The sequence below is a fragment of the Macaca thibetana genome, chromosome 9 (assembly GCF_024542745.1).
Source record: "Macaca thibetana thibetana isolate TM-01 chromosome 9, ASM2454274v1, whole genome shotgun sequence".
NCBI classification, from domain to species: Eukaryota; Metazoa; Chordata; class Mammalia; order Primates; family Cercopithecidae; genus Macaca; species Macaca thibetana.
The window spans coordinates 29,728,878-29,755,516 of NC_065586.1; the positions used below are offsets into that span (position 1 = coordinate 29,728,878).

The 26,639-nt window shown below is 46.0% G+C and overlaps 1 protein-coding gene across 4 annotated transcripts in view; it reads right to left on the reverse strand.

Moving 5' to 3' along the window:
• Positions 1-3,508: 3,508 nt before the first annotated feature.
• The window catches only part of JCAD (junctional cadherin 5 associated), a 102,930-nt gene continuing 79,799 nt past the window's right edge, over positions 3,509-26,639 (reverse strand). For all 4 annotated transcript variants that reach the window (XM_050805607.1, XM_050805605.1, XM_050805606.1 and 1 more), the window contains 2 exons: positions 17,081-20,835; positions 3,509-8,640 (listed from right to left, as the gene is read on the reverse strand). In XM_050805607.1, coding sequence (XP_050661564.1) covers positions 8,606-8,640; positions 17,081-20,835 — 3,790 coding nt within the window. In that variant the 3' untranslated portion in view covers positions 3,509-8,605. The remainder of the gene's footprint in view (positions 8,641-17,080; positions 20,836-26,639) is intronic.

Sequence of the window (26,639 nt, forward strand, 5' to 3'; positions counted from 1 at the left end):
AGGCTGGAGTGCAGTGGCGTAATCTCAGCTCACTGCAACCTCCGCCTCCCATGTTCGAGCAATTCTCCTGCCTCAGGCTCCTGAGTAGCTGGAATTACAGGTGTGCGCCACCACACCCAGCTAATTGTTGTATTTTTAGTAGAGATGGGGGTTTCACCATGCTGGACAGGCTGGTATCAAACTCCTGATCTCAAGTGATCTGCCCATCTTGGCCTCCCAAAGTGCTGGGATTACAGGCATGAGCCGCTGCGATCGGCCAAAACACGAAATTCATTTATGTTTCATACACATCTTAGGCATGTAGCCTAAAGGGAACTTTATATAACATCTTAAATAATTTTGTGTACTCATCACATGTGGTCAGGTGTGAAATTTTCCGCTTGTGGCATCATGGCATTCAAAAAGTTTGGGATTGGCCCGGCGCGGTGGCTCACACCTGTAATCCCAGTACTTTGGGAGGCTGAGGCAGGCGGATCACGAGGTCAGGAGACTGAGACCATCCTGGCTAATGCGGTGAAACCCCGTCTCTACCAAATATACAAAATATTAGCCAGGCGAGGTGGCAAGCGACTGTAGTCCCAGCTACTCAGGAGGCTGAGGCAGGAGAATGGCATGAACCCGGGATGTGGAGCTTGCAGTGAGCCAAGATGGCACCACTGCACTCCATCCTGGGTGACAGAGCAAGACTCCGTCTCGGGAAAAAAAAAAAAAAAAGTTTTGGATTGTGGAGCATATTGGATTAGGGGTGCTCAACCCGTAAATGCAGATTTGGGTTTATTTCCACACAAGCTGACCCTGTTATCATAATCTTAGAAATATACCAGTGGGGCTGGGTGTGGTGGTCATGCCTCTAATCCCAGCACTTTGGGAGGCTGAGGCAGATGGACCACTTGAGGTCAGGAGTTCGAGACTAGCCTGACCAACATGGTGAAACCCTGTTTCTACTAAAAATACAAAATCAGCTGGGTGTGGTGGCGCATGCCTGTAATCCCAGCTACTTGAACCCAGGAGGTGGAGGTTGCAGTGAGCTGAGATTGCACCACGGCACTACAGCCTTTGTGACAGAGCAAAGGTTTGTCTCAAAAGAAAAAAAAAAAAAAAAAAAAAAAAAATATATATATATATATATATACACACACACACACACACACACACACACCAGTGGAGTTAGATTAGGTAGAAATACCCACGGTTCCATGGTTGGCCCTGGTGTGGTGGCTTGCACCTGCAATTTCAGCACTTCGGGCGGCTGAGGCAGGCAGATCCCCTGAGCCCAGGAGTTTGAGAATAGCCTGGAAAAGATGGCAAAACTCCATGTCTAAAATTAAAAAAAATTAAAACAGGCCGGGCGCGGTGGCTCAAGCCTGTAATCCCAGCACTTTGGGAGGCCGAGACGGGCGGATCACGAGCTCAGGAGATCGAGACCATCCTGGCTAACACGGTGAAACCCCGTCTCTACTAAAAAATACAAAAAACTAGCCGGGTGAGGTGGCGGGCACCTGTAGTCCCAGCTACTCGGGAGGCTGAGGCAGGAGAATGGCGTAAACCCGGGAGGCAGAGCTTGCAGTGAGCTGAGATCCGGCCACTGCACTCCAGCCTGGGCGACAGAGCGAGACTCCGTCTCAAAAAAAAAAAAAAAAAAAAAAAATACAAAAAACTAGCCGGGCGAAGTGGCGGGCGCCTGTAGTCCCAGCTACTTGGGAGGCTGAGGCAGGAGAATGGCGTGAACCCGGGAGGCGGAGCTTGCAGTGAGCTGAGATCCGGCCACTGCACTCCAGCCTGGGCGACAGAGCAAGACTCCGTCTCAAAAAAAAAAAAAAGAATTAAAACAACCAACTAACCACGGTTAATGTACAGGACAGAGTGGGGAAGTCAAGAGAAGAAACAGTGACCAGGGTCTCCAGAATAAATCTCCTCTAACTCCAAGAAAAGCTGGGCTTTCCAGCAGAAACCAAACCAGAGGCTCCCTGGAGCTCATATGGGTTAGCACTCAGTTTCCCATGGAGTTTTGGTCCCCAAAACCCTGAGCAATGTAGGACTGGCAGCTTTTCCAGCCCGTCAATTGCAAGCTGACCACTTGGGGAAACACTGGTGTGTGGGGTAGAAGCAGAAAGGCGATTTAGCTGGTGAGACACAAATATCTCCAAAACTAAGTACATTTAAAAGGACCCCAGCAGCCAAATAGGGAGAAAAGCAGTCTATGTGGGTGACTGCAGATTAATGCCTTGGGCTGACTGCCCAGTTTATAAACACCCCAGTGCCCTGCCCTAACGTAAGAAAAATATGTCGGGAGAATTCAATATTGTCAGTCCCTTGGCTGGGCCATAGCGACGGTGATGGGGAGACGCATGATAAGTTACTGGAATGGGGGAAGTGGACCACCCTGGTGAGAGAAATGGCAGGACTCCCACCCTGGCCATGACCCAGTCCGCAGTCACGTACAGACGTAGTTTTCCAATTGTTTTACTTTTGAACCCTTCTGGCAGGACAAAAGACCCTATGGACTTTCAGGTTTGCCAGAAAATAGTTATATAAGCTTAGAGTTGGAAGAAACCAGCTAATTTAGCTCAATCCCCCTCTCCACTTACAGGATGAAGTGTTCCAGGGAAAGGGTGTCAATGTCACAGCTAGTTAATGGCAGAGCCAGGCCCAGGATGAGTCCCCCAATTCCTGGGTTGTGTGTTTCATCTTCTAGCATTAATGTGGTCTAGGGATTTTTTTCAGTTATATTTTAATATGTGGATTCAATTATCAACCAACTAGGGGACAGTCCTTACTTTAAAACCCACCTCTCAATGTGATCTGAAATTTCAGACTACCTAGAGGGCCCTGGGATCCTCAAGCTTTGGGGCTCTGCACATGTGGAGCCAAGGAAGAAATGAGGAAAACAGCTTACAAAAGCTTATGGGAGAGAGAGGAAGCCTACACTGGAAAGAAGGACCATGTTTTTAAAAACTCAGAAACAACAGCTTAGAGGTTTATTGGTCTGACGATGGAAACGATTGGAGAGTATGATGTTGCACCGAGTCTCCCTCCCTTCCAGAACTGCCCTACAAGAAGACAGAAGCCTGGAGGGTAAAACCTACAACACTGCCAGGCAAGTATTTTCCCCAGAAGGCACTGTTCTAGCTTCATTTTCCATGCACTCGACACCCACAATGTGCTGGAGGTTCTCTGTATATTGGATTCTGATGTTCTTTTGGTAGGAGAGGCTGGGGAGGACACAGAAGCCAGGGATGTGATATGTACAAGGCCACATGGTTACTGAGAGTCAATATTCACACCCAGTCCCCAAATTAACTCTTGGCCTCGTTCCACAATGTCAGTAAGCCTTGGGGGAGATGTAAACAGGAGCTTTAACTCCCAGGAAATCCCGGTGGAGACCAAAGGTGCTGGAACCCTGTGGGCTACCTGTCCCTGCATTACCCACACCATCTGAGCTGCTGCCCTTTAGGAAGCAGCCTCTAGGGCAGCTCTTGCACCCACAGTAAAAGACAACAGACATAGGTACTTTCATGCAAAATCTTTATTTGGAACATGTATGTTACTGAGCAGGCCAGCCGCCATCCTGAAATAGCAAGGATATTTACATTGTGCAGAGAAATACAAGAGCTTCTTGAAGACATTCATCTGTGCTTTGCCGGCATTTTATCTGTTGCTTTGTCCTGTTTCTCTCTTCCCTATGCTCATTATTCTTCATGCACCCTCACCTCTCATCACCTTAAGGCATCCTGTACCAGCCTGATCTGGGGGCGGGGACTGCAGCCAGCAATCGGCCATTACCAATTGTGTCTTTCTGGGACCCTTTCTACCTGTCTTCGGTATTAATGGTGCCCAAAGAAAGAATAAACAGATGAAAGTTTCTGTGGTTAGCTGGGCACGGTGGTGCACACCTGTAGTCCCAGCTACTAAGGAGGTTGAGGTGGGGATAGTGCTTGAGCCCAGGAGCTTGAGGCTGCAGTGAGCCATGACCGCATCACTGCACTCCAGGCTGGGCAACAGAGCAAGACCCTGTTTCAAGGGGGGAAAAAAAAAAGTTTCTTTGGGGTTGCAAGGCCTTGTTTTCACCAAATTTTAGAAGTCCCCCCGAGATGTTTCTGCTTAACTTCTCTTACAGGCCTGTGAGGGCTCGAATTTCAGCTGACCCAGGTGGAGAGTACTTCATTGATTTTTATAATCTGGAAATGACTGCTTTTCCCCCTGGCTGGGACATATTGTTTTCATTTCTGTTTGCTGCCATATGCTTCTCAACTTGAACTTGCCTTTGTCTCCTTGCTCCATGACAATGAATGTCTCACATCTCGGCTCTGCTGCAGGGCAGGGGTGAAGGGAGGTGGAAGAAAGAAGAGATGGTCCTTTGGCTTGGTTGTAAGCCCTAGCAGGGCCTGCCTTTCATACGGAAAGGTTCCTCCTCACTTGCTTCAAGGCATGGGGATGAACGGCCAGACAATCTGGACTTGCCTTTGGGTATAAGTTTCAGTCACTAAGCAGAGACCACAGAACAAGGACCTCCCGGTCCTCTGCTGTATTTGTACACACAAGTATCACAGAGCCTTTCCAAGGTCAAAGTCAGGAATCTGCAGGAGCCTTGGCTGCCTCCTCACACGGCTGATGAACCAAGGACTGTTTCGACGGGCAGGTTGCTAGCCCACATCAACCTTTTCAAGAGGCCTCAATCTGAATTTATGGTCTTAATGACTCCCTTTTTATTTCTTTCCAACAAAACCTGCAGGCTGGAGGCCATTCTTCCTTTAATGTTATTTTATCATCTCCCCCTTCTTAGTGTGGTGGGTCCCAGAGTGGACCAACCCACACTCCTGGAGAAGGACCTCCCGCCATGCAGATTCTTAAAGGTCACTGGAATGTGTCTCTTAAATCCTGTCCTGAGTAGCAACTCTCCTCCCACAGACAGATGTACAGAATCTGCAGTCAAAAACAAAACAAAACAAAAATGCAAAAATCCCCCAGGCCTGCAACAGCTTTGGCTTAAGAAACACACTCCCACCCCACATCCCATCTTTTAAGCTTCATCTCCCCTGCACAAATGGGTCTGGTAGAACAATGCTCCCAAACGCTAAACTAATTGCTTCTAAGAACTTACAACATGGGAAATGTTTCTCTAAGCTCAAATACGGATAGAGAGACAATTCTGCTGCACTGGTCCCTTTGCAAGAGATGCTATCCTGACATTTAACTGTGTATTATTTAATCATTTAAAACAAACGATAATAAAAAACTCAGCCAGAACACACAAACATGATCTTTGGGAGTCACAGGATGAAATGGTAGGTGAATGTTATCTTCCATCAGCCCCTTCTGCCTCTGAGTTGGGAAAGTAGTTGTTTCAACTGATCAGCTTCATCCTTTTTCTTCAGAAGCCCCAAACCGAGATGCTGTCAGAGTTAAGTCATTTTGCTACTGCAAAAAAATTTATCAGGGTCTGGTTTCAGAGTCATTTGAGTTTTAAAACATAAACTTCCATTAACAATGGCCCTTCACCAACAGTAAAATGGGGCAGCAAAAGTTCTACTTAGAATTTCCACATGAATGAAACCAGCAAGGAACTCTGCTAAGGAAACCAGGATCTCGAAGAACAGATTCATGTTTTAGGGACTTTAAAAGAAGAAATCCAAGCAGTTATGCACATGGACATAATCCTGAAAACCCAATCGGGGCTGGGTGCATTGTCAGCGAGGAGTTTTTCTGTAGTTTGCAGAAACATGAGGTTGAAAGTGATAATATAGATATTTGGTTTTCAGTCATTCAGAAATTTTCTTCAAAGAAAGGCAATTTGAGCTAAATTACCATCATTTATCCCTTCTTTTGCAAATCAAGAAATACTAATCCATTGCACATGTAATCCCTCATATAATGTTTAGTCCAAATGGTCAAAATTACAACTTTTAATTTTATGAGCTCCAAATTATTAAACACCAACAGTTAACTGTGTGCATGAGAACAACAAAGACAAATACAAAATATAGAAACTTTTTCTTCCAGCCACAAAAAAAAACAAAGTTATGTATGTATGAGAAATAGAAACAACTGAATAATTAGTGTTAAATTCAAGACCTCTGGGAAAGCTGTTGTTGGTTATAGGCTATTATTTACCTTAGAATATGAAAGTTTAAAGGTCAAATTTTCAAGGTAAACGTTTAAAGTTACCTTCCCCCCAAAAAAGATTTACATGTAGGCTTAAGTTTAGAAGAGTTAAAGTATAAATGTTGATAATTTCAACTTAATTCAGAATGGTTTCAGAAAGACGTAACAATTTAAGATAACAAAACACAAGGGCATTGCATTTTGGTTTGGGAATCACAGAAGGTACAACAGTTTTTCTTCCTCGGGGATCCTTCTCTTTCTCTTGAGGAATGAACTAAAATTCAGTTATTTTGATTCAAAGAGGTATTTAGATGGTATCAACAAAATTTCCGAGGAAGTCAGAACGGAGTTCATATACATGTATGGGTATGTATGCGTACACGTACATGTATACATGTGCACGTACATAAACGTATATACACATATACCTTCTTATGTTTGCATTTAAAGAGGGAAGTAAGACCCCACAAAGACCTCCAGGCACCTCAGCCCTCATTTGGTACTACCAGGTGACTTGAATGATTCACCAGCGACAACAGTGTCTGAACTCTTCCCCACTCAATTTTTCCTGGGAAGAGGAACTTTTCGTTTCCTCCGCATACTGCTGCTGTGAAAGCTGGAGTGCACTCTAACTTTTCGTAAGAGCTGAATTCTGGACTGCAGATAAGTGTTTTGAAAAGATTTGGAAAGATTTTTCGGGGCGACTTAGGTTCTGTTTTGTTTGTTACAGTCCAAATACATAAAGTTGTTATGAAATAAAATCATACGGTGCAGATGAGAACAGGCCGGGAGAGCCAGGCCAGCCGTTTTAGGGCCAAAGGACAGATCACCCAACGGTTCACATTTTAGGAATTTGAAATGTCTAAAAATAGATAAGGTGGTTTCTCTAAAAGAAAATAAAATGAAAGAGAAGGGGAAAAAAATAAAAGGGAAAAGGAGGACAGGGGTAAGGAAGGAGGGTAAGAGGTAGTAAGGGAGGGAGGGAGGGAGGGAGGAAGGAAGGAAAGAAGGAAGGAAGGAAGGAAGGTAGGCAGGGAGGGAGGGAGGGAGGGAGGGAAAGGCAGTGATTTAGGGAATGTTAGCTATCAAGAATACCTTACTTAGAAAGAAGGAAAAAATGCATAAACTTTGTGCAGGTTAATGCAGTATTAAACACAGTAGAATACATAGGCCTCATAATACTTTTGTAATGTCATATATATAACGTCCCCAAGCACTTTCTAAAAATACGCAGAGACTAATTCAAGATCATTCTAGATAAAAATACATATTTCTTTAAAGGGGTGGCATGGCGGGGTGGGGAGAAAAGTATGGTTTCAGGGCAGATCCCCACACACATACAAAGATAAAACTATGTTTTTTGGTAATTCTAGTTGATATGGCAGCAAAAATTGTCATAACAATGTTGGCTGGTTTTGAGAGGGTTATTTTCAAATATAACCTGATAGCTACATTTGTACAAAAATCTTTGTGAAAAGTTTATTTTATTAACCCTGTGATATGTCTATATTGACATTTTCTAAGATAAAATAAAAGTAGCAGAGCTGTCAATGGGTAAGGGACAGAGCTTTAAAGCAAAAGTGAACCCTCTTTGGGTTCCTCTCACACAAAGGGATACAGACTCTTAAATAAAATAATACTTCCTTAAAAATCTGCCGCCTAACAATTGTTTACATCATAGAAAAATAGCATTTTCGTAAAAAGAAATAGTCACTTTGTTAAAATGGTCTATTTTAAACCAGCAATTATTTTTCATATAAAGAATTTCTAAATACCCATACAGAAAATAAAAATAGATAATACTGAGTGCAAAGCAGACAATGGCATGTTTGCAACTGATCAAAATATTTCACTGCCAGATAAATAATACTCTTAGTATATTACAGTACAAGTTTTAATTTTTCAGGAACTTAGAAGATATTGCTTTTATTCTCTGTTGGCAAGTTACTTATAAGTAAAGTTACTTCCAGCAGCAGAAGGTCAAATTGATTAGAAATGGATCATACCTATTGATTCACATTTCCCCTAAACTGGAAGTGCTGAAACACCAGGCAACAGCCTGTGTCCCAAACTCCTTCACAAGAGCACGTACTGCAGGCCATGGAGACACAGAGGGGAGCACACCATTCACAGGCCTTTCCAAAGCATTTGCTGGATCTTCCATGTTGAAATCTTCACCCAGAACGAGAGCAACACCAACTATTTACCAGCTTGGTCAAATCTGTCATGAGGGAGGGTTTCTGTGAAAACTCCTTCCTAATTATAGGCATTAAATCTTCATGCTATAAAAACAGATGGTTTCAACGGACGATCGCTTTATCGCCACAAAGCAATTCTGAGAGGATGGCAAGTTTCCTAGTGGCAGTGGTAAAGAATGTTATCAGGATGCTAAAAACCCAGCAGCTTCCAGCTTCTACATGGGGAAGTGGGCTGACAGACTAAATCTCTCAGCTCCTTGAGAATACTCAATTAGCAACGGAATGCAAGCTCCGCCAGCATTTCCTCACACCCTCTCCACTCTGCTAGGGTCATAGGAATCTGTAAAAAAAGAAAAGAAAAGAAAATCAGCGGTATATTCAACTGCTCTATTTTCTGTTTAATCCTTAGACCACAAATTTGTCTAGGGAACAAAAGCTACAAATGTATAAAGGTTAATTTTTGGACATTTTAACAATAATGTTTTCACTAAGGAGTAAAAAAATATTTGTCAAAAAGGCCTGTTTTCAAGGAATGTGCATAGTCATTACCCAAACACAGATGGGAAAATATGGACTGCTTAATACTTCGGCGGCTCCTTCCTGTTCACCGTGGAACATACGTCACTTTAAACGCAATGTTTCCAAACTGGCAGTGATGTGTTTGGCTGATATCAAGGTAGACATCTTATCTGGCTGATACTAAGGTAGAAGTCTTATCTTTCTTTCTTCTTCTTCTTTTTTTTTTTTTTTTTTTTTTTTGGTAAATTACAGCTCAAAAGAAAGCTTGCTTTAGAATATGCATCTTTGTGATCAAACGCTGTCGCTTGAAGGCGTGAGGATCCTCAAATCCTGAATGCCTGGCTGGCAAAGAGAGGCTTTCTGTCTCTCATCACCACTGACCAGCAGGCAGCCCCAGGGCTGGATGCTCACCTGTCAGTGGAAGGCTTCCAGAGCCTTCTAACACAGGTGTGTACGAGTCTGGGCCCTCACACTGATCCATTCTACTGCCGGCAATGGAAAAATCCCAATCTGTGCCCAGATGACCTGGATTTCTAAAACGGGACACCATACAAAAGAGCAATCATCCTAAACTGCCACTATTGCTGCTGCTGGGCGCTGCCAAGTCCCACAACCTCCAATTCACAGATGTCTGTCTGGAATCCAGACAAACCTAAGGCTCATGCGTGCGCCTCCTGTGGTAAGATTTTCCTGCCATAGCAGCTCAAAGGCTTCTTAATTTTTAAAGAAAAAATGTTTAAGGAATCTGGAAGGAGTACAGCCATTATGGAAACATTATGGAAGTTCCTCAAAAAAATTTAAAAATAGAACTACCGTATGATCCAGCAATCCCATGACTGGGTATGTATCCAAAGGAAAGGATATCAGTATGGAAGAGATACCTGCACTACAGCATTATTTACAATAGCCAAGTTCACTGCAGCATTATTTACAATGGGCAAGATAGGAAACTACCTAATCGTCGAGGTTTTCATCACTGGATGTACGGATAAAGAAATTGTATAGCTGGGTACGGTGGCTCACGCCTGTAATCCCAGCACTTTGGGAGGCTGAGACAGGCAGATAACCTGAGGTTGGGAGTTCGAGACCAGCCTGACCAACATGCAGAAACCCCATCTCTACTAAAAATACAAAAAATTAGCCGGGCATGGTGGCGCATGCCTGTAATCCCAGCTACTCGGGAGGCTGAGGCAAGAGAATTGCTTGAATCCAGGAGGCGGAGGTTGCTGTGAGCCGAGATCGTGCCATTGCACTCCAGCCTGGGCAACAAGAGCGAAACTCCGTCTCAAAAAAAAAAAAAAAAAAAGAAGAAGAAGAAAAGAAAAAGAAATTGTATATACACACACAATGGGATATTATTCAGCCCTAAAAGATAGGCAAATCCTGCCATTTTACAACAACATGGATGAAACTTAAGGCCATTATGGTAAGTCAAAAAAGCCAGACACAGAAAGACAAACACTGAATGATCTCACCTATATGTGGAATCTTTTTTTTTTTAAAAAAAAAAAAAAAAAAAAGCTGAAATCACAGTAACAGAGATTAGAAGGGTGGTTGCCCAGGGGCTGGGGTAAAGGAAAAGGGGAAATACTGGCCAAAGGCTACAAACCCTAAGCGATAAGATGAGTAAGTACTGGAGACTGAGTGCATAGGGTGGTGACTTTAGTTACTAATGCCATCATGTACACTTGGAATTTGCTAACAGAGTACATCTCCAATGTTCTCAACACACTTGAAAAACTGGTAACTATGAGAGGAGATGACTATGTTAGCTGCCTTGACTGGGGTACTCATTTCACAATCTATAGATGAATCAAGACACCGTGTTCTATACCTTAAATATATGCAATTTTTGTCAATCATGCCTCAATAAAGCTGGGAAAAAAGAAAAAGGAAAAAAAAACAGCAAGGCTCAGCATGGTCAAAAAAGGTGTTTCACTTAAAAAAAAAAAAAAAAAAAAAGGAAATCTGGAAGTATCTGAAAAGTTAGAAAAACAATCTTTTGGCCAAACGAGGTGGCTCACGCCTGTAATCCCAACACCTTGGGAGGCTGCAACAGGTGAATCACCTGAGGTCGTGTTGGAAACCAGCCTGGCCGACATGGCGAAACCCCATCTCTATTAAAATACTAAATATACAAAAATTAGCCAGGTGTGGTGGTACATGCCTGTAGTTCCAGCTATTCGGGAGGCTGAGGCACGAGAATCACTTGAACCTGGGAGGTGGAGGTGGCAGTGAGCTGAGATCACACCACTGCACTCCAGCTTGGGCAACAGAGTGAGACTCAGTCTCAAAAAAAAAAAAAAAGAAAAACGAAAAACAATCTTTTCTGAAATCCATCTGGACAACCGTGCATTAAAAAGGCCATAGACATTCCAATTTCTCCAGCAGCAAAGCGTCTTACACATCCTCCTCACTCCTTTACAACCTGGCTGAGACAGACGTGTGATACGACAGGTCTCATGACTGTGATGACTGATACAACCTGGCTGAGTCAGACGTGCCATACGACAGGTATCACGACTGTGATGACTGATACAACCTGGCTGAGTCAGACGTGCCATACGACAGGTATCACGACTGTGATGACTGATACAACCTGGCTGAGACAGACGTGCGATACGACAGGTCTCATGACTGTGATGACTGAGACAGCGTTCAGAGTACTTTCAGCCCTACATTACTAACCAGATGGGACAGTCTCTGCATTTAGGAAAAGAAGTTTGCGCCTGCTCAAACATCATCAGCTGCACGCAGGGGTAATCTGGCTAAAAGGAAGGGGAGTTCACATAAGTTCTTCCTGACTGTTGATGCTTAACAACATCCGTGAGACAATATAAGACATTAATAGCTGGGTGCTTCATTTCTGTGCTCAATCAGCCTCAGAGTGCTCACATTCTGAGAGGGTCTGCCTGTGAGCAAAGGTGTCTTTTTCTTCATTGAGAATAAGGTGTGCGGTCACAAAATTATGAGAATGTGTGGAAGTCACACTTCCGGCTAGTGGGAGCATCTGTTATTAAGATGCTTAGTTTCTTCCCGGCTAAGCCTCACATTACATAACACTAAGCACTGAACAGGCCATGCCATGTCTGTCTGTACCACCCCACCCAACACACACACCCTTCAAGACCCTTATTATCTGTGCTGTGTTGTACCCACCATCAAGCGTCTTTAGATTACAGATGGTCATTTCAGCTCACATCTTTTTCGTGGTCTTCTGTGCCAGGCACCCTAGAGACACCTCCACAGGACACGCCTGCTGCCCACAGTCCCCTGGGCTCTTTCTTCAGCTCATGGACCGTCCAGGTCCAATAAAATCATAATGTGGGCCACAAAACATTATTTTTTAGAGACAGGGTCTCACTCTGTCACCCGGGTTAGAGTGCTGGGGCACGATCACAGCTCACTGCAGCCTCAAACTCCTGGACTCAAGCGATCCTCCTGCCTCAGCCTCCCTAGTAGTTGGGACTACAGACATGCACTACCATGCCTAATTTTGTTTTTCATGTTGTGTAGAGATGGGGATCTCGCTAGGTTGCCCAGGCTGGTTTTGGGCTCAAATGATCCTCCCACCTCTGCCTCCCAAAGTACTGGGATTACAATCACGAACCACCACACCCAACCATCATTATTTTAAATTTTCTAGTAGCTACATTAAAACAAATAAAAATAAACAGGTAAAATTAATTTAAATACTAAATTTCACCAAATATATTCAAAATATCGTTTCAATATGTAACCAATATAAAAATGATTGAGACATTTTAGATTCTTTTTTTGCACTAAATCTTTGGAATCTGGCGTGTATCTTACACTTACAGCACATCTCAATTTGCATGAGCCATATTTCAAGTGCCCAGTAGCTGTATGTGACGAGGGGCGACGATATTGGACAGCACAGGTCTAGAGGGTAGGGTGGTTACCTGGAGAATTTAGAATCCTGTTTCCTGTGGGTTCCATTTCAGCTGAGGACAACTCACTGAGGACTGCCCTGGTGGGCATTTCACATATTAATGCCCTCGGAGAGGTGCTAATGTCCAGCCTTCTCATGGCGTGATCTGGCATCATGAAGCCTTCCCCGATTTCTCTCATTTCGGGCCTCACACAGATATCTCTTCTCATTGTTCCCCTGGACTCATATTAACAGGGCTTGCAACAGAGGATGACGGAACCAGGAGGTTCTGTGTACGATCAATGCCTGGGATGACACTTCCGAATTGGAGCATCAGTCATCCAGCAAAGATGGGAGTCTGTGACCCGAATTGGTTTTGGGCTGCTGATTTCTTAGCCAGAGGCATGAAAGACCACTAAAGACATGTGAGCTGAAACGATCAACTTTAACCTAAAATAAAGACACTTGATGATATGACAGGCACGACACAAGGGTGTGTGTGTAGGGTGGGGTGGTGCGAATAGACATGGCATGGCCTTGTGTTACAGTTCCAGAACAGATGCTTGAATTTAAGTGGGCTACAAATTTAGGAGCAATGAAGCAGTTCTAGTATGCTGGGGTCATGGGGGCAGCAGTGGGGTGGGGAAAAGATGAGGATTCTTATGTTTAAAACGATGAAATACATCAAAAGGAAAGCAAAGTCCAAGTGCTTATCAGTGACATAACAACAAGGCTTTACTGTAACTTGTGAAGCAACAGTGAGTGGAAAAGTGGACATATGTCAAAAGTATTACTACCTCCATCATATGACCTCAGCTGTTCTCAAAATGAGTGGTTTTGAATATTGAGGCCTGGTGACCATCACATGAAAGGCCGATAGAGGGCCACCTGAGCAAAACAAATGTGAGAAATCGTCCCTAATGGTGCTCTCCTCCAATTATGGTCATGCACCACAGAACAACGTTTTGGTCAATGACAGGCCACATAGATGACAGTGGTCCCATGAGACAATAATGAAGCCGAAATATTCCTATCATCTAATGATGTCATATCATAGTGGTGACCATCACATGAAAGGCCGACAGAGGGCCACCTGAGCAAAACAAATGTGAGAAATCGTCCCTAATGGTGCTCTCCTCCAATTATGGTCATGCACCACAGAACGTTTTGGTCAATGACAGGCCACATAGATGACAGTGGTCCCATGAGACAATAATGAAGCCGAAACATTCCTATCATCTAATGATGTCATATCATAGTGCAATCAATTTCTAAACAAATGTGGTATAGCCTAAGTTTATAAAGTTTATAAAGTCTACAGCAGAGTAGAGGAACTCTCTGGGCCTTCACATTCGGTTACCACTCACTCACTGACTTGCCCAGAGCAACTTCCAGTTCTGCAAGCTCCATGCATGGTGAGTGCCCTATAAAAGTGGTCCTTTCTTTTTTTAATATTTTATACCATATTTTTACTGTGCATTTTTTTTTGAGATGGAGTTTCACTCTTGTTGCTGAGGCTGGAGTGCAATGGTGCAATCTCAGCTCACTGTAACCTCTGCCTCGCGGGTTTAAGCAATTCTCCTGCCTCAGCCTCCCAAGTAATTGGGAGTACAGGTGACTGCCACTACACCTGGCTAACTTTTGTGTTTTTAGTTAGAGACCGGTTTTCACCACATTGGCCACGCCAGTCTCGAACTCCTGACCTCAAGTGATCCACCCGCCTCGGCCTCCCAAAATGCTGGGATTACAGGCATAAGCCACCACGCTCGGCCTGTACCTTTTCTTTAGATACGTTTAGATACACAAATGCTTACCATTGCGTTAAAATTGCCTGCAGTATTTTACACAGTAACAGGCTGTACAGGTTTGCAGCATGGGACCACTAGGCTCTACCACGAAGACTAGGTGTTTAGTAGATTCTACCATTTAGGTTTGTGGAAGTGCACTCTCTATGGCGTTCACACAATGACGAAACTACTAATGATGCGTTTCTCAGAGTGCAGCCCCATTAAGCGACACATGACTGTATTTGAAAATCCCCGAGGAAGCTGTCAACACGAGTAGCTCTCTAGCTGCAGATTTTTGGCCATTTTATTGTGTATTAGCAAATGCATCAGATGGAGAAGAGAAAAAAATTAAATGTTCTGCTTGTTAGTAGCGATAGTTAAAAAAAACCCAAAAAGGTCATGAGGGAGGTGTTGTTAATAACTGGCTAAAATGAAAGTCTGCATTACCTGGGTGTTTTTAGATACCTACTGGACCTTCTCATGCTAAACAGTCAAGCTAAAAATGAGGGAGTGCTTTTCTGCACTGGCAATTTTGTGTTATCAAATACTCCCTGGACTGGGCACCATAACTGAGGCAGGAGGATTGCCTGAGGCCAAGAATTCAAGACCAGCCTGAGCAATGTAGCAAGACCTCATCTCTACAAATAACTAAAAAAATAGCTGAGTGTGATGGTGCATGCCTATAGTCACAGCTACTTAGGAGGCTGAGGCAGGACAATCGCTTGAGCCTAGGAGTTCAAGACTACAGCGAGCTACGATCATGCCACTGCACTCCAGCGTGGGCAACAAATTGAGACTCTATCTCAAAACAATCAAAAACCTCCCTGAAATAGGTGTCCATGAACTGAGACACAGAAATATTTACCAACTGGTATTTTATTATAACAGGATTTATTTGTCTTATTTTAAACTCCTTACAATTTTCAGGAAGATGTAGGACTGAGAAAATCATCCTGATTTTATAGATGAAGAAATTTGCTTTAGAAGTCTATGACAAGTTTTAACTAGCCTTAAAGTCTAGTGGGCAGATGTTTTGAGGAGGAAGGGGGACTGCAGAGGAATTACACTGAAGGCTACAATAAATCCCGACAGCTCAAAAAATGGGCAGGTAACTCTTTTCCACCATAATGGCAAAGCCTTCACATTCTCAGTATTCTCTACCACTGCAAAGCCCCAACTTGTCCAACGAGAGGATCCAAGGAGCCCCAACGAAGGATTATTTCAATCATGTATTTTGCATAGGGAGCAGAGGAGCAACACTGGCTAGCACCCCTAAGAATCCCACCGTATTTGGGGGAAACTTGAGAGTGCCCATGTACATTTTTTTGTTCAACAGAAATCTCTGACTACTTCCAACTGAAACAATGGCTCTTTTCTATCTGCTTCAATATTCTTGGGTTTCAAAACAGAAAATAGAAAGGGGTAGGAGGAGCGGAACCACCTGTTGAAGACTGGGTAGGAAGAGGGAAGGGCCCGGCTCAGGAGAGAGCATTCCTCTAACTCAACTCGTGGCGGGGTGGGCCAAGTTTTCTTTTTCCCTTACTGTAAAAAGGCTTGGACTGGGCCAGGCTCAGTGGCTTACGCCATAATCCTGGCACTTTGGGAGGCCAAGGAGGGCAGATTACCTGAGGTGAGGAGTTCAAGACCAGCTTGGCCAATATGGCGAAACCCTGTCTCTACTAAAAATACAAAAATAAACTGGGCATGGTGACACACGCCTGTAGTCCCAGCTACTCGGGAGGCTGAGGTAGGAGAATCGCTTGCACCCAGGAGGCTGAGGTTGCAGTGAGCCAAGATCGTGCCACTGCATTCCAGCCTGGGCAACAGAGTGAGATTCTGTCTCAAAAAGAAAAAAAAGGGAAGGGCAGACAAGGGGAGGAGAGGGGAGGGGAAGGGAAGGGGAAGGGAAGGGGAAGGGGAAGGGTAGGGGAGGGGGAGGGGGGAGGAGACGGGGGAGAAGTGGGGAAGGGGGAGGGGAGGGAAAGGGAGGGAAGGGGAAAGGAGAGGTGGGGAGGGGAAGGGGAGGAGAAGGGGAGGGAAGGGGAGGGGAGGGGGAGCAGGCTTGGACTAAATGACAGAAGGTCCCATCCAGTCCATGGCTTATGATGTGGATCTTTTGACATTTATCTCAACTCTTCTGATCACCTGAGCTCAAGAGTTTGAGACTAGCCTGAGTAACATAGTGGGATCTCGTCTCTACAAAAAAGTTAAAAAATTAGCTGGAAATGGTGGCGCACGCCTGTGGCCCCAGCTACTCGGGAGACTGAGGTGGGAGGATCGCATGAGCCCGGGAAGCAGCGGAGGTTGCAGTGAGCAGAGATTGCACAACTGCACTCCAGCCAGGCGACAAAGTGAGATGCTATCTCAAAAAAATAAAATAAATATGCTGCAAGATCTTGAAGTTTAAAGATGGCTTCTGGATAATTCTTCAAAAATGAGGAATCTTTTGATAGAACAATTCCCAGGGTCAACTTGATCTTTTCTGAATATGCAGATTTACATTATCCACCAACCTGGTATTCTGCACTGACTAAAAACTCCAAATGCATACCGAGCACCTGCCTGCCTGCCTGATTCCTCACCTGGGCACCAGAAGTCTTGATCCACGCTCTTCTCCTTTTGTGCTGCCGGATGCTCCTTCTCTTCCCTGGAGATGCTGCCCTTGGAGATGCAGAGTGAGTGGCCCACTCTCTGAGCCTGGTCCCCACTGCCCGGAGACACAAGGCCTCCCGGGAGCCCAGCCTGGCCCCTCGTGGTGGCCTTCAATTCCTCGGCCTCCTCCTGGGAGTTGGCATTCCTGAAGCTCAGGAATCTCATCCGTGACACTGAGCTCACCTCTTTCATTCTCATCAGGCGGTCAGGGTCTGCTCTCCTAGGCGGGGAGGCCAGTTTCTCTTGTAAACTTTCAATCACTTTGGAAGGGCTTCTGAGTCTCTTTTCTGAGCCTGCCACACTTGGGGTTCTTTCTACAAAATGGAACAACGTGGACCTGAAGGGTGGTTTTGTCTCCACATCCTTTCGTTCGAAGAACTTGGACTCCAAGGGGCTGGGCTCAGGCTCAGGGACGGGGTCTGTGCTGGTGACAACCCCGTCCACATCTGAGTGCTCGAAAGCCTGAGGAGCCCGCCTGGCACTGTCCCTGTCCCCTACAAAGAGAGGGCTCTTGGTCCAGCCACACTTCCTCCTGCCATAAAAGGCATCAGTGGACACCCTGGGGACATCTGCCGGTGCTGGGCGAGATGGCAACTCTTCCTGGGGGGACTCTGGGGTGTAGGCACTTGCATCGGGCTCAGCAGGCTGGTTCTGTGCCACTCTCTGGGTGCCCGGCAGGAGGGACTCCACTGCCACCTCAATGCCCAGGATCCTTGCAGCCCTGGCTTGCAAGGACTCACCTGGGGGGATTTCTATCGTGCTCGCTTCACCCAAAGACCCCACTAGCTCGCTGGCACCCTGCTCTTGCCCAGGGGTGAGCCCCACAGACCGTAAGTCTGGAGCTGAGAGCCCTCGGTTCTTGTTAGACAGGGACAGCGCGAGCCCTGTGCTCCTCTCTCCACCACTGTCACCCTTCCGAGGGACCGCTTCACTTGGTTTCACAGAGCTGAAAGCACTGGTGATTTTCTGACTTTCCTGGGGCTCCCGAGGTTCAGCTGGATAGGATGGGGGCAGTGGTTTTGCATCACTTGATCTTGACATTCTCATCACAGGAAATGGGCGACCTGCCAGCTCGTCCATTCCATTGCTAACCTCCAGGTGTCTCTTCTCTGCACTCATGCTTCCATCTGCTGACCACAAAGGTGCACCGCCACTGTCTTCCATGCAGAAGCGGCCTGGGGATGGAGGCCAGGCACGTGGGTGGCCAGGCTGCAGCTCCTCACTCCAGCTCTCAGACTTACTCTTACCTCTTCCCGACCTGCACACAGGGCTCTCCGGCACCCACACCCTCGGCTGTGGCTCAGCCCTCATTTCCAGGCTGTTTCTGCGGAAGCCCACATCTTCCTGTGTGCAGTGAGCGCGGTTCTCCTGCTGCGGCTCTGCCTCACTTTCCTCACTGCTGCTACTGCTGCTGCTACTGCTGCTTTCTTCCTCTTCCTGGAGCTCCTTGTTAAAACTTTCTAACTGACTGATCAAATCCCAGGGACGACGGCTGACCGGTTTCAGGAGAAACTGCCCAAAGAGTTGTTTACTGTTGCACGGGCCTGTGGGCTCCCCCTTCACCACCTCCCGCTTAGGCCCAGGGTGGGCTCCAAGCCCGTGGACATCCACGCAGGGCTGACTTCGGCCTGCTTTTGGCATCGGTGCCTGATCTACGGACAAGGAAGTCCTTGAGAAAGCACTGTTGCTGGATGGGCTGAGGGACCTGTGGCCCTTCAGGTTACGGGCACTTGGCCTCTGTTTGTGATCGCCAGAAGGGAATGCTGTGTGCGCCTGAGCTTCGGAGGCAGCAGGGTCTGAACGTTTTGGACTCAAAGCTGCACAACTCGGCCCTCCTGGCTTTGCACCAGGGAGTAGCTGTGAACTTTGGGGTTCCTCGGAGAAACTGGTTTGTGTTTGCTGATCTCTGTACCGGTGCCCTGGCCAAGAGCCAGAATGCTTGAGTTCTCTGTGCTTTGTAAGGTGGATGAAACTGAGGTCATTTGTTTGTCTGTCTTCTTCTGGTTCCCCTAGATCTTGTTTTTGGAACTCCGTTCTCCCACCCATGCTTCCTGTGAGGGCCTGCAACTCCAGGTCGGTGGAAGACATGCTCAGCAGACTCTGTTCTTGCAGAGCCGGGCTCTTATCAGACCCATTCTTTTGATCAGCACTGGGCTTTAAGTCATTGTTGTCCATATCTCTATCTGGCAGATGTGATTCTGATTTCACTGGGATAGAAACCAAACAAAATATTGTCTCATTCATTTTTGTCTTTGAACTTTTCTTGGTCCGAGTCCCAGTTTGGAACTTTTTGAGCTTGGTTTGAGTTTCGCAGGTGCTCTCGCCCTGTGAGTACGGGGAGGAAACTTGTCTCCCAGTGTGCCCGTGCTGGCTGCCTCTCACATCAGGCCACTGTACCCTTGCCACACAACGGCCTCTCTGGTCAGGGAGGCCGCTGTTTTCCCCATCCCCGGGGAGCTGGCCCCACAGCCACCGGGGGCTGGGACTGGCCAAGACCGGGCCTCTCTGATCTCCCGACAGGGTTATTAAGCTCTGTGGATTCCAAATGGCACCATCAGGCTGCATTCCTCCATGAGCCGGCTCTTGGGCAGTGACAGGACTGGAATTATATGATTTATCGTCAAGCTTTATGTCTTCACAGAAACCCTGGGGCTGAGCTAGTTTAAAATGTCGTAACCGTGGATCATCAAAGGGAATGTACTGAACGAAGCCGTCGTAGGCAGTGATGGGTCGGGGGTGTGCAGGGAGCCCCTGAGGCGAGCGGGCGCTCGCACCATACTCACTCCCAGTTCCAGGGGGGCCCGAAGGAGGCTGACCACTGGCCCCAGCCTTCTCGGTCGGAGACTGCTGTTGACTGTGATCGCCACACACATTTATGGGCGCTGTGTCTTCCAGGTAGGGGTTTGGGATGTTCTGTGGGGGGGATCTGTATGAGGGCGGAGGCACATACACTGGAGGTTCCAATCCAGGGTCGGACAGGCAGAGCTCATGCCTGGGGACATAGGCGTCCATCTGCTGGCTGTCCTGAGAGTCACTGCTGTCCGCTCCTCCCCTAGACTGCTGGTGCGAGCTGTAAGATGGGGGCTTGAGGGGCCTCCCAAACTTAGGCCGGGGAAATGGGGCTGAGCAGCCACCCTTCTCAGAATTCCTCGTGGAGTCCAAATTCGGTGTGCAAGTGGGAGGATACGGTGGCATTTTAGGTGAATGTCTTTCATTGAATGGAATGGGAATTTCGGTGCAACTCAGACTCTCGGGGGAAAGAACTCTAGGCAGTGAGCGGGATTTCCCTTTGTTTTGAGAATTCAACACATGTTCTCCTTGAATGAATGGGTACAGGTCTTTAAACAGTCTCTCCCCATCCCCATCAGACATCTGCCTCCCTAATTTCCTTGGTTGGTTCCAGCTTTCCAGGCTGACATTCTGCCACTTGGCAGGACCCGACATTCTCAATTCTTCTTCCCAAACTGGCTTCTTCATCACATGCTCTGACCTTCCTCCAACTTCCCATGGACCCTCCCTCATGTGGACAGGCAGGCTGTGGGCTTGGGCCATTCCTCTGGCCTCCAGGTTTTCATGCTCCCTCGGCTTCTGGCTCCTGGCTTCTTGCCGTCCTCTTCTCCGGTAGGCTTGGTCATTACCAGTCAGGGGATGAGAGGACCGTGCTGAGGTGGGTTGATTATAAAACCTACAAAACAAAGAGTCACAGACGTTAGGCACAGAAGAAACATGTCTTCATCTGCTTCTGTGACTGGCATTCGAAGTCAAACTCAGGTCAGCAACTTGGAAAACTTGGTTCCCAGCCACAGTACTTGCCAGCTTGAAAGAAAACATATCCCATTAATTATGGTTGGAAGACAGCCACATGTTTTGGCATCAAGGGCCAAGAAGGGGCAGCAGTGGGCAGCCCACAAGAATACAGGGATGTTGGGCATACTCCAGAGATGTCAAGGTCCTTATAAACATTAAAATGTTCAGTGGGAGGCTGGGCACCATGGTGCATGCCTGTAATCCCAACATTTTGGGAGGCCAAGGTGGGAGAATCTCTTGAGGCCAGGAGTTCGAGACCAGCCTGTGCAACATAGTAAGACCCTGTCTCTACACAAAATTTAAAAATCAGCCAGGTATGGTAGTGCCCACCTATCTCAGCAACTCCAGAGGATGAGGTAGAAGAATTGCTTGAGCCCAGGAGTTGGAGACTGTAGTGAGCTGTGATGGCATCACTGCACTCCAGCCTGGGCAACAGTGAGACCCTGCCTCATAAGAAGACCGAAAAAATGCCCAAGGGAATGAGGGTTAACCATACAGCAGCATTTTTCAAGGTGTGGTCTTGGACCACTTGCAGCATATTCCTGGCTCAGTCCAGACATTCTGTGCAATCTCTGGGAGGGAATCTGGGAACCTGCTTTTAAAAACACTGCTTTTTAGCAGGGGTTCTGAAACTTTAGTGAGAATCAGAATCACTGAGTCCTGGAATTGCTAACACACAGATTGCTGGGTCCCATCCCCAGCTTCTCATCTGGAGAGGGGCTGGAGAGGGGCTCTATAATCTACAAGTTCCCAGGTGATGCTGATGCTGCTGGTCCCAGGGCCTTACTTTGAGAACCATCATTGCTGGTGGTTGTTCACTCTGACTGCACATTAGAATCCAGGAGGACTTCAAAAATCCAGATGCCAGGCTGTATCCTAGACACATTACATTACAATCTGAAGACGTGTGGGTGGTAAATGCAGGGGGAGGCAACCAGGCATCCGAGATTCTCCAAGTGTCCCCAGGGATTCCCAGTGTGCAGCCAAGACTAAGAAATATGTCTCTAGCAGAGTCCCCTCATCTCTCTGATGGTAAGCATCACCCAGTGGGCTTGTAAAATATATACATTACCAAGTCTCTCCCTCTGAAAGTTCAGACTTGGTAGGTCTGGGTTAGGGCCCAGGCATTTGTATTTATATTTTTATTTATATATTTATTTTTGAGACAGGGTCTTACTCTATCACCCAGGCTGGGTGCAGTGGTGTAATCATGGCTCACTGCAGCCTCAAACTCCTGGGCTCAAGCAATCCTTCCACTTCAGCCTCCCAAGTAGCTGGGACTGACTACAGGTACTTCACCATGCCTTGCTAATTTTTAAGATGTTTTTGTAGACATGGGGTTTTGCTGTGCTGTCCAGTCTGGCCTTGATCTCCTGGCCTCAAGAAATCCTCCCACCTCAGCCTCCTCATGCATTGGGATTACAGACATGAAGCACCATGCCTGGTCCATCTGTTTGTTTGTTTTTTGTTTTGTTTGTTTTGTTTTTTTGAGACTGAGTCTCGCTCTTTCGCCCAGGCTAGAGTGCAGTGGCACAATCTCAGCTCACTGCAACCTCCACCTCCTGGGTGCAAGCAATTCTTGTGCCTCAGCCTCCCGAGTAGCTGGGATTACAGGCGCCTGCCACCACACCCGGCTAATTTTTGTATTTTTAGTAGAGACGAGGTTTCACCATGTTGGCCAGGCTGGTCTCCAACTCCTGACCTCAAGTCTTCTGCCCACCTCGGCCTCCCAAGGTGCTGGGATTACAGGAGTGAGCCACTGCGCCCGGCCCCATCTGTATTTTTAACAAGCACTTCAGAGGATTCTTATCCTAAATTTTGGGAAACACTGCTAGGGCTCACATTGAGATTGACTAGAGGAAGAGGGGAGCCCTGTTCATGGGTTGAAACTCTCTGCAAGGCAGGAAATGGTAGTATCGAATGCAGGGTGTTGTTCACTACTGGGCCACACATTAGGATTTCCTTGTGAGCCTTTAAAAAATACCAGTGCTCAGGGCCCATCTCCAAATATTTGGATTTAATTGGTCTAATGAGAAGCCAGTATATTTCAAAATCTCCCAACTGACTCTAGCATGCCTGGAGAGTTCAGAATCACAGTTCTAAGGCAACCAAAGGAAAGTATCTGAAGAACATCATGTGCAGAAATATTAAGCTACTACCCATAAATGATCAGAGACTAGGGCCATATACTAGGGAAAAACCATTAACTGGAGGGAAGTTCAGGGGACTCAATAGTTTTGATTAACCATGGGCTGGGCTGACACTGAAAAATGTTTCAAGTCTAAGATAGCCGTTTGCTTTTTAAATGATTACAGTAATGGATTCATTGTTGAAAATGAATGTTGGAAGAATATAAAAAAGTACAAAAAGCAAAAATTGCTTATACTCTTTCTACTCAGAGATGGTTACTTTGATACGTATCTTCTCGCCTGTGTGTGTGAGGATGTGAATTTTTGAACAGCCTGAGTATTCTAGGTATCTGGTATTATGTGAACATTTCAACATTTCCTGACACTTGTAGCACAAACAACAGCAGCCACTTACACAGCAGTTGCTGTGTGCTAGGTCCATGCCACATGCTTTCTGCCTACTCATTTAAGCTTCACCAACATCCTTCTGAGGTAGGAGCTACGGTCATTACCATTTTACAGAGGAGGAAACTGAGGCACAAGTGTTCAGTAACTTGCTTAGTCCTAACATTTACTGGGCACTCAATGCATGGTGCTAAGCATGCCAAGTAAATTATTTCATTTCAACGTTATAATTACCACTATTTCCCACTTTTACAGATAAGAAAACTGAGGCATAGGTAGGTTAAATGATTTCCCCAAGTTGCACAGCTTGCAAGGATTTGGGAAAGAGTTCTAAGCCAAGAAATGGGAACCTAAAGTACTCAATTAACCCCACGTTTTACTTCTTCCAGTGTCGTGTAAACCCCCTCAGATGCTTAATGTTCGTGGATGAGTTGTATTCCCTCACACACACGGGATTTACTTAACCCTTCACCAATGTTGGACATTGATATGGATTCTATTCTAAAACACTTTGAGACACACCATTGTTCACAAACACGGGATGCAGATCTCAGATCATTTAGAGTAAGTCCTTAGAAAAGAAGTGAGTAGATCATGGGGTGTTGTGTGACACATATTGTCAAAATGACCTTAGATAAACTATCCAATTTATAGGCCCTCCTGTCGTGCAGAGGACAGCCGGTCTTCTTGAACCTTTTCATCCCCAGTTATTACAACTATTTTTCCCCATAACTTCTCACTACTTTAATTTGCATTTCTTTGATTACTAGTGAGGTCAATTTCCTTCTCCCCATGTGCTTAGGTGTTGTTATACATTTTGTGGTTTCAAATGATTCCGGCGACACAGTCTGCTTTTCAGCTGGTGGCACAGCGAGTGAACACAACATGAAACCGGGAGGTGCAAGGCCACCAGTTCTATGCAGCAACAGTGCATGAAGCCGGGGAAGAGTCCCTGCTGGGGACTGGGCTGCAGGAGAGCCCTTCCAATCACAGAAGCAGAAGGCTGTGGGCAGGAGCCCTGGTAAAAACTTCTATTTTTATTGCTACTATTCTTATTTTGGAATTACCTCTTTGCCTTAAAAGGTAAAGATAGACCCTCAAACTCTATCCAACGCCGGGTGCAGTGGCTCATGCCTGTAATCCCAGCACTCTGGGAGGCTGAGGTGGGTGGATCACCTGAGGTCAGAAGTTCGAGACCAGCCTGGCCAACACAGTGAAACCCCGTCTCTACTAAAAATATAAAAATCAGCCGGGTGTGGTGGTGGGCGCCTGTAATCCTAGCTACCAGCTACCCAGGAGGCCGAGGTGGGAGAATCGCTTGAACCTAGGAGGCGGAGGTTGCAGTGAGCTGAGACCATGCCACTGCACTCCAGCCTAGGCGACAGAGCAAGACTGTACCTCAAAAATAATAATAATAACAATAATAATAATTCTGTATCTGCTTCTACCCCCTGATAACTTGTTAGGCAGCCACTTACAGCAAAGCTTAATTATGGGCTGGAAAACCAGAAAATATCCAAAATCAATCTGAGGTAAGGCATTTGCCACTGAACAGCCTCAATGCTTCTGTGTTAACAACCTGTATGTGGTATAAGCTATCTTAACACCGGGCACAGTAGTAGGAGGTCATTTTCTTTTGTTGTCATCGAAATTATGTTTTGAGCATTTGAGTTTTGAGTGCTGAGAAGGGGGCTTCCTGGTCAGGTTCTATGCAGATTATTCATTTTGAAAGCCATCGCCACTGGCCCCCCTCCACATCCCTTTCCTCCCTGTCTCCCCACTTTAGCTGAGCCAGGCTTGCAGCTCCAGAAGCCGCAGAGTCCGCCCTTGGGGACTCCCGTGTGACCGCCCATCAGTAGCCTGAGAAATGCTGTAGAACATGAACCACTGAAAAGTCTTCAGCACCTACTGTCTCTAGGCTCTCAGACTCTATAGAAAATCCAAGGTCAAGACTTGAAAACTACAAAGTAAGAAGGCATTACAATTGTTACACCCCACTTCGAAAGGCTAAAAGAAATCATTAGGAAGTATGTGGTTGGTGCTTTGCACCAGAAACAATCTACCCTCTTACCTCTGCTCTTAGGCTGATGGTGAGTGGGCTTTTATTAAGCACCGTTCTCATTCCTGACAGTCCTGTGAGCGCTTTCCTGGATTGCCTGACTTTAGGGAGGAAGTGATACCATGTGGCTTTGATGCATTTTCTCAATTGATATTCGGGTTTCACAGTGTGCTTAGAGAAGGGGCTAAAATCCTGAGGTGCTACTTGTGCAAGTACACGCCACGAGCATAATCAGAAGACAGATAAAAAATGACAGAAATAGGACAAGAGTACAAACAGCCCGTCACTTCCTACAGAGGGAGCGTGGTTGGTTTTCTTCTCCACCCAAAAATGTTACATTATCACTTTAACTTTGTCAAAACTGCCATATATAACAAACCAAAATAACTAAGAATTTTGGGTTAAACTTCCTTCTGTTTGCACAAGGTGCCAAAATTCCAATTTAATAAAAACCCAGGTCATCTGGGAAATTTTAAATTATCCACTTTACAACACAGTCCACATATCATAGAAAACTATAAACCATTTAATTAATAAACATCTATTTTGTACCTAGCAAGGGCCAGGCTCTGACAGGTGCAAGCGCACTCGCCATGGGAATTGCTCTGGTAGATTTCTCCTTCAGACAAGTTAGCAAGAATGGCTCGTCTAGTAGCTTCGCTATAGGACGCCCATTACCAGTTAAAATGTACACTGCTGCATATGGTTTCAAAGCCAAAAATATATTTTCTGATACGTTGAAGGAAATGAGATCAAATTTTTCTTTTTAGAAAAATGAAACTAATTATCTTACATTTTAAAAGACATTAACAATGGCACTTTTAAGAAAACATGCTGAACACATTAACACAGGGTGGGAAAAAGATAAGGAAAGCAAAGTGGAATGTGATCGCCCAGACAAATTGTGTCCACGAGTTCAATGGGACAAGTAGGGTCTTTACACAGAATTCCCGGGCGAACAGGACGGAGGTGAAACAGAAGTTATGCTTGCCAACAGCCCCATCTCTCATCTCAGGAGAGACGAGGCCAACGAAACAACCGCTAGCAACTGCTTGGGAAATATCTGAAATATGAGCATGCGGAAAACAA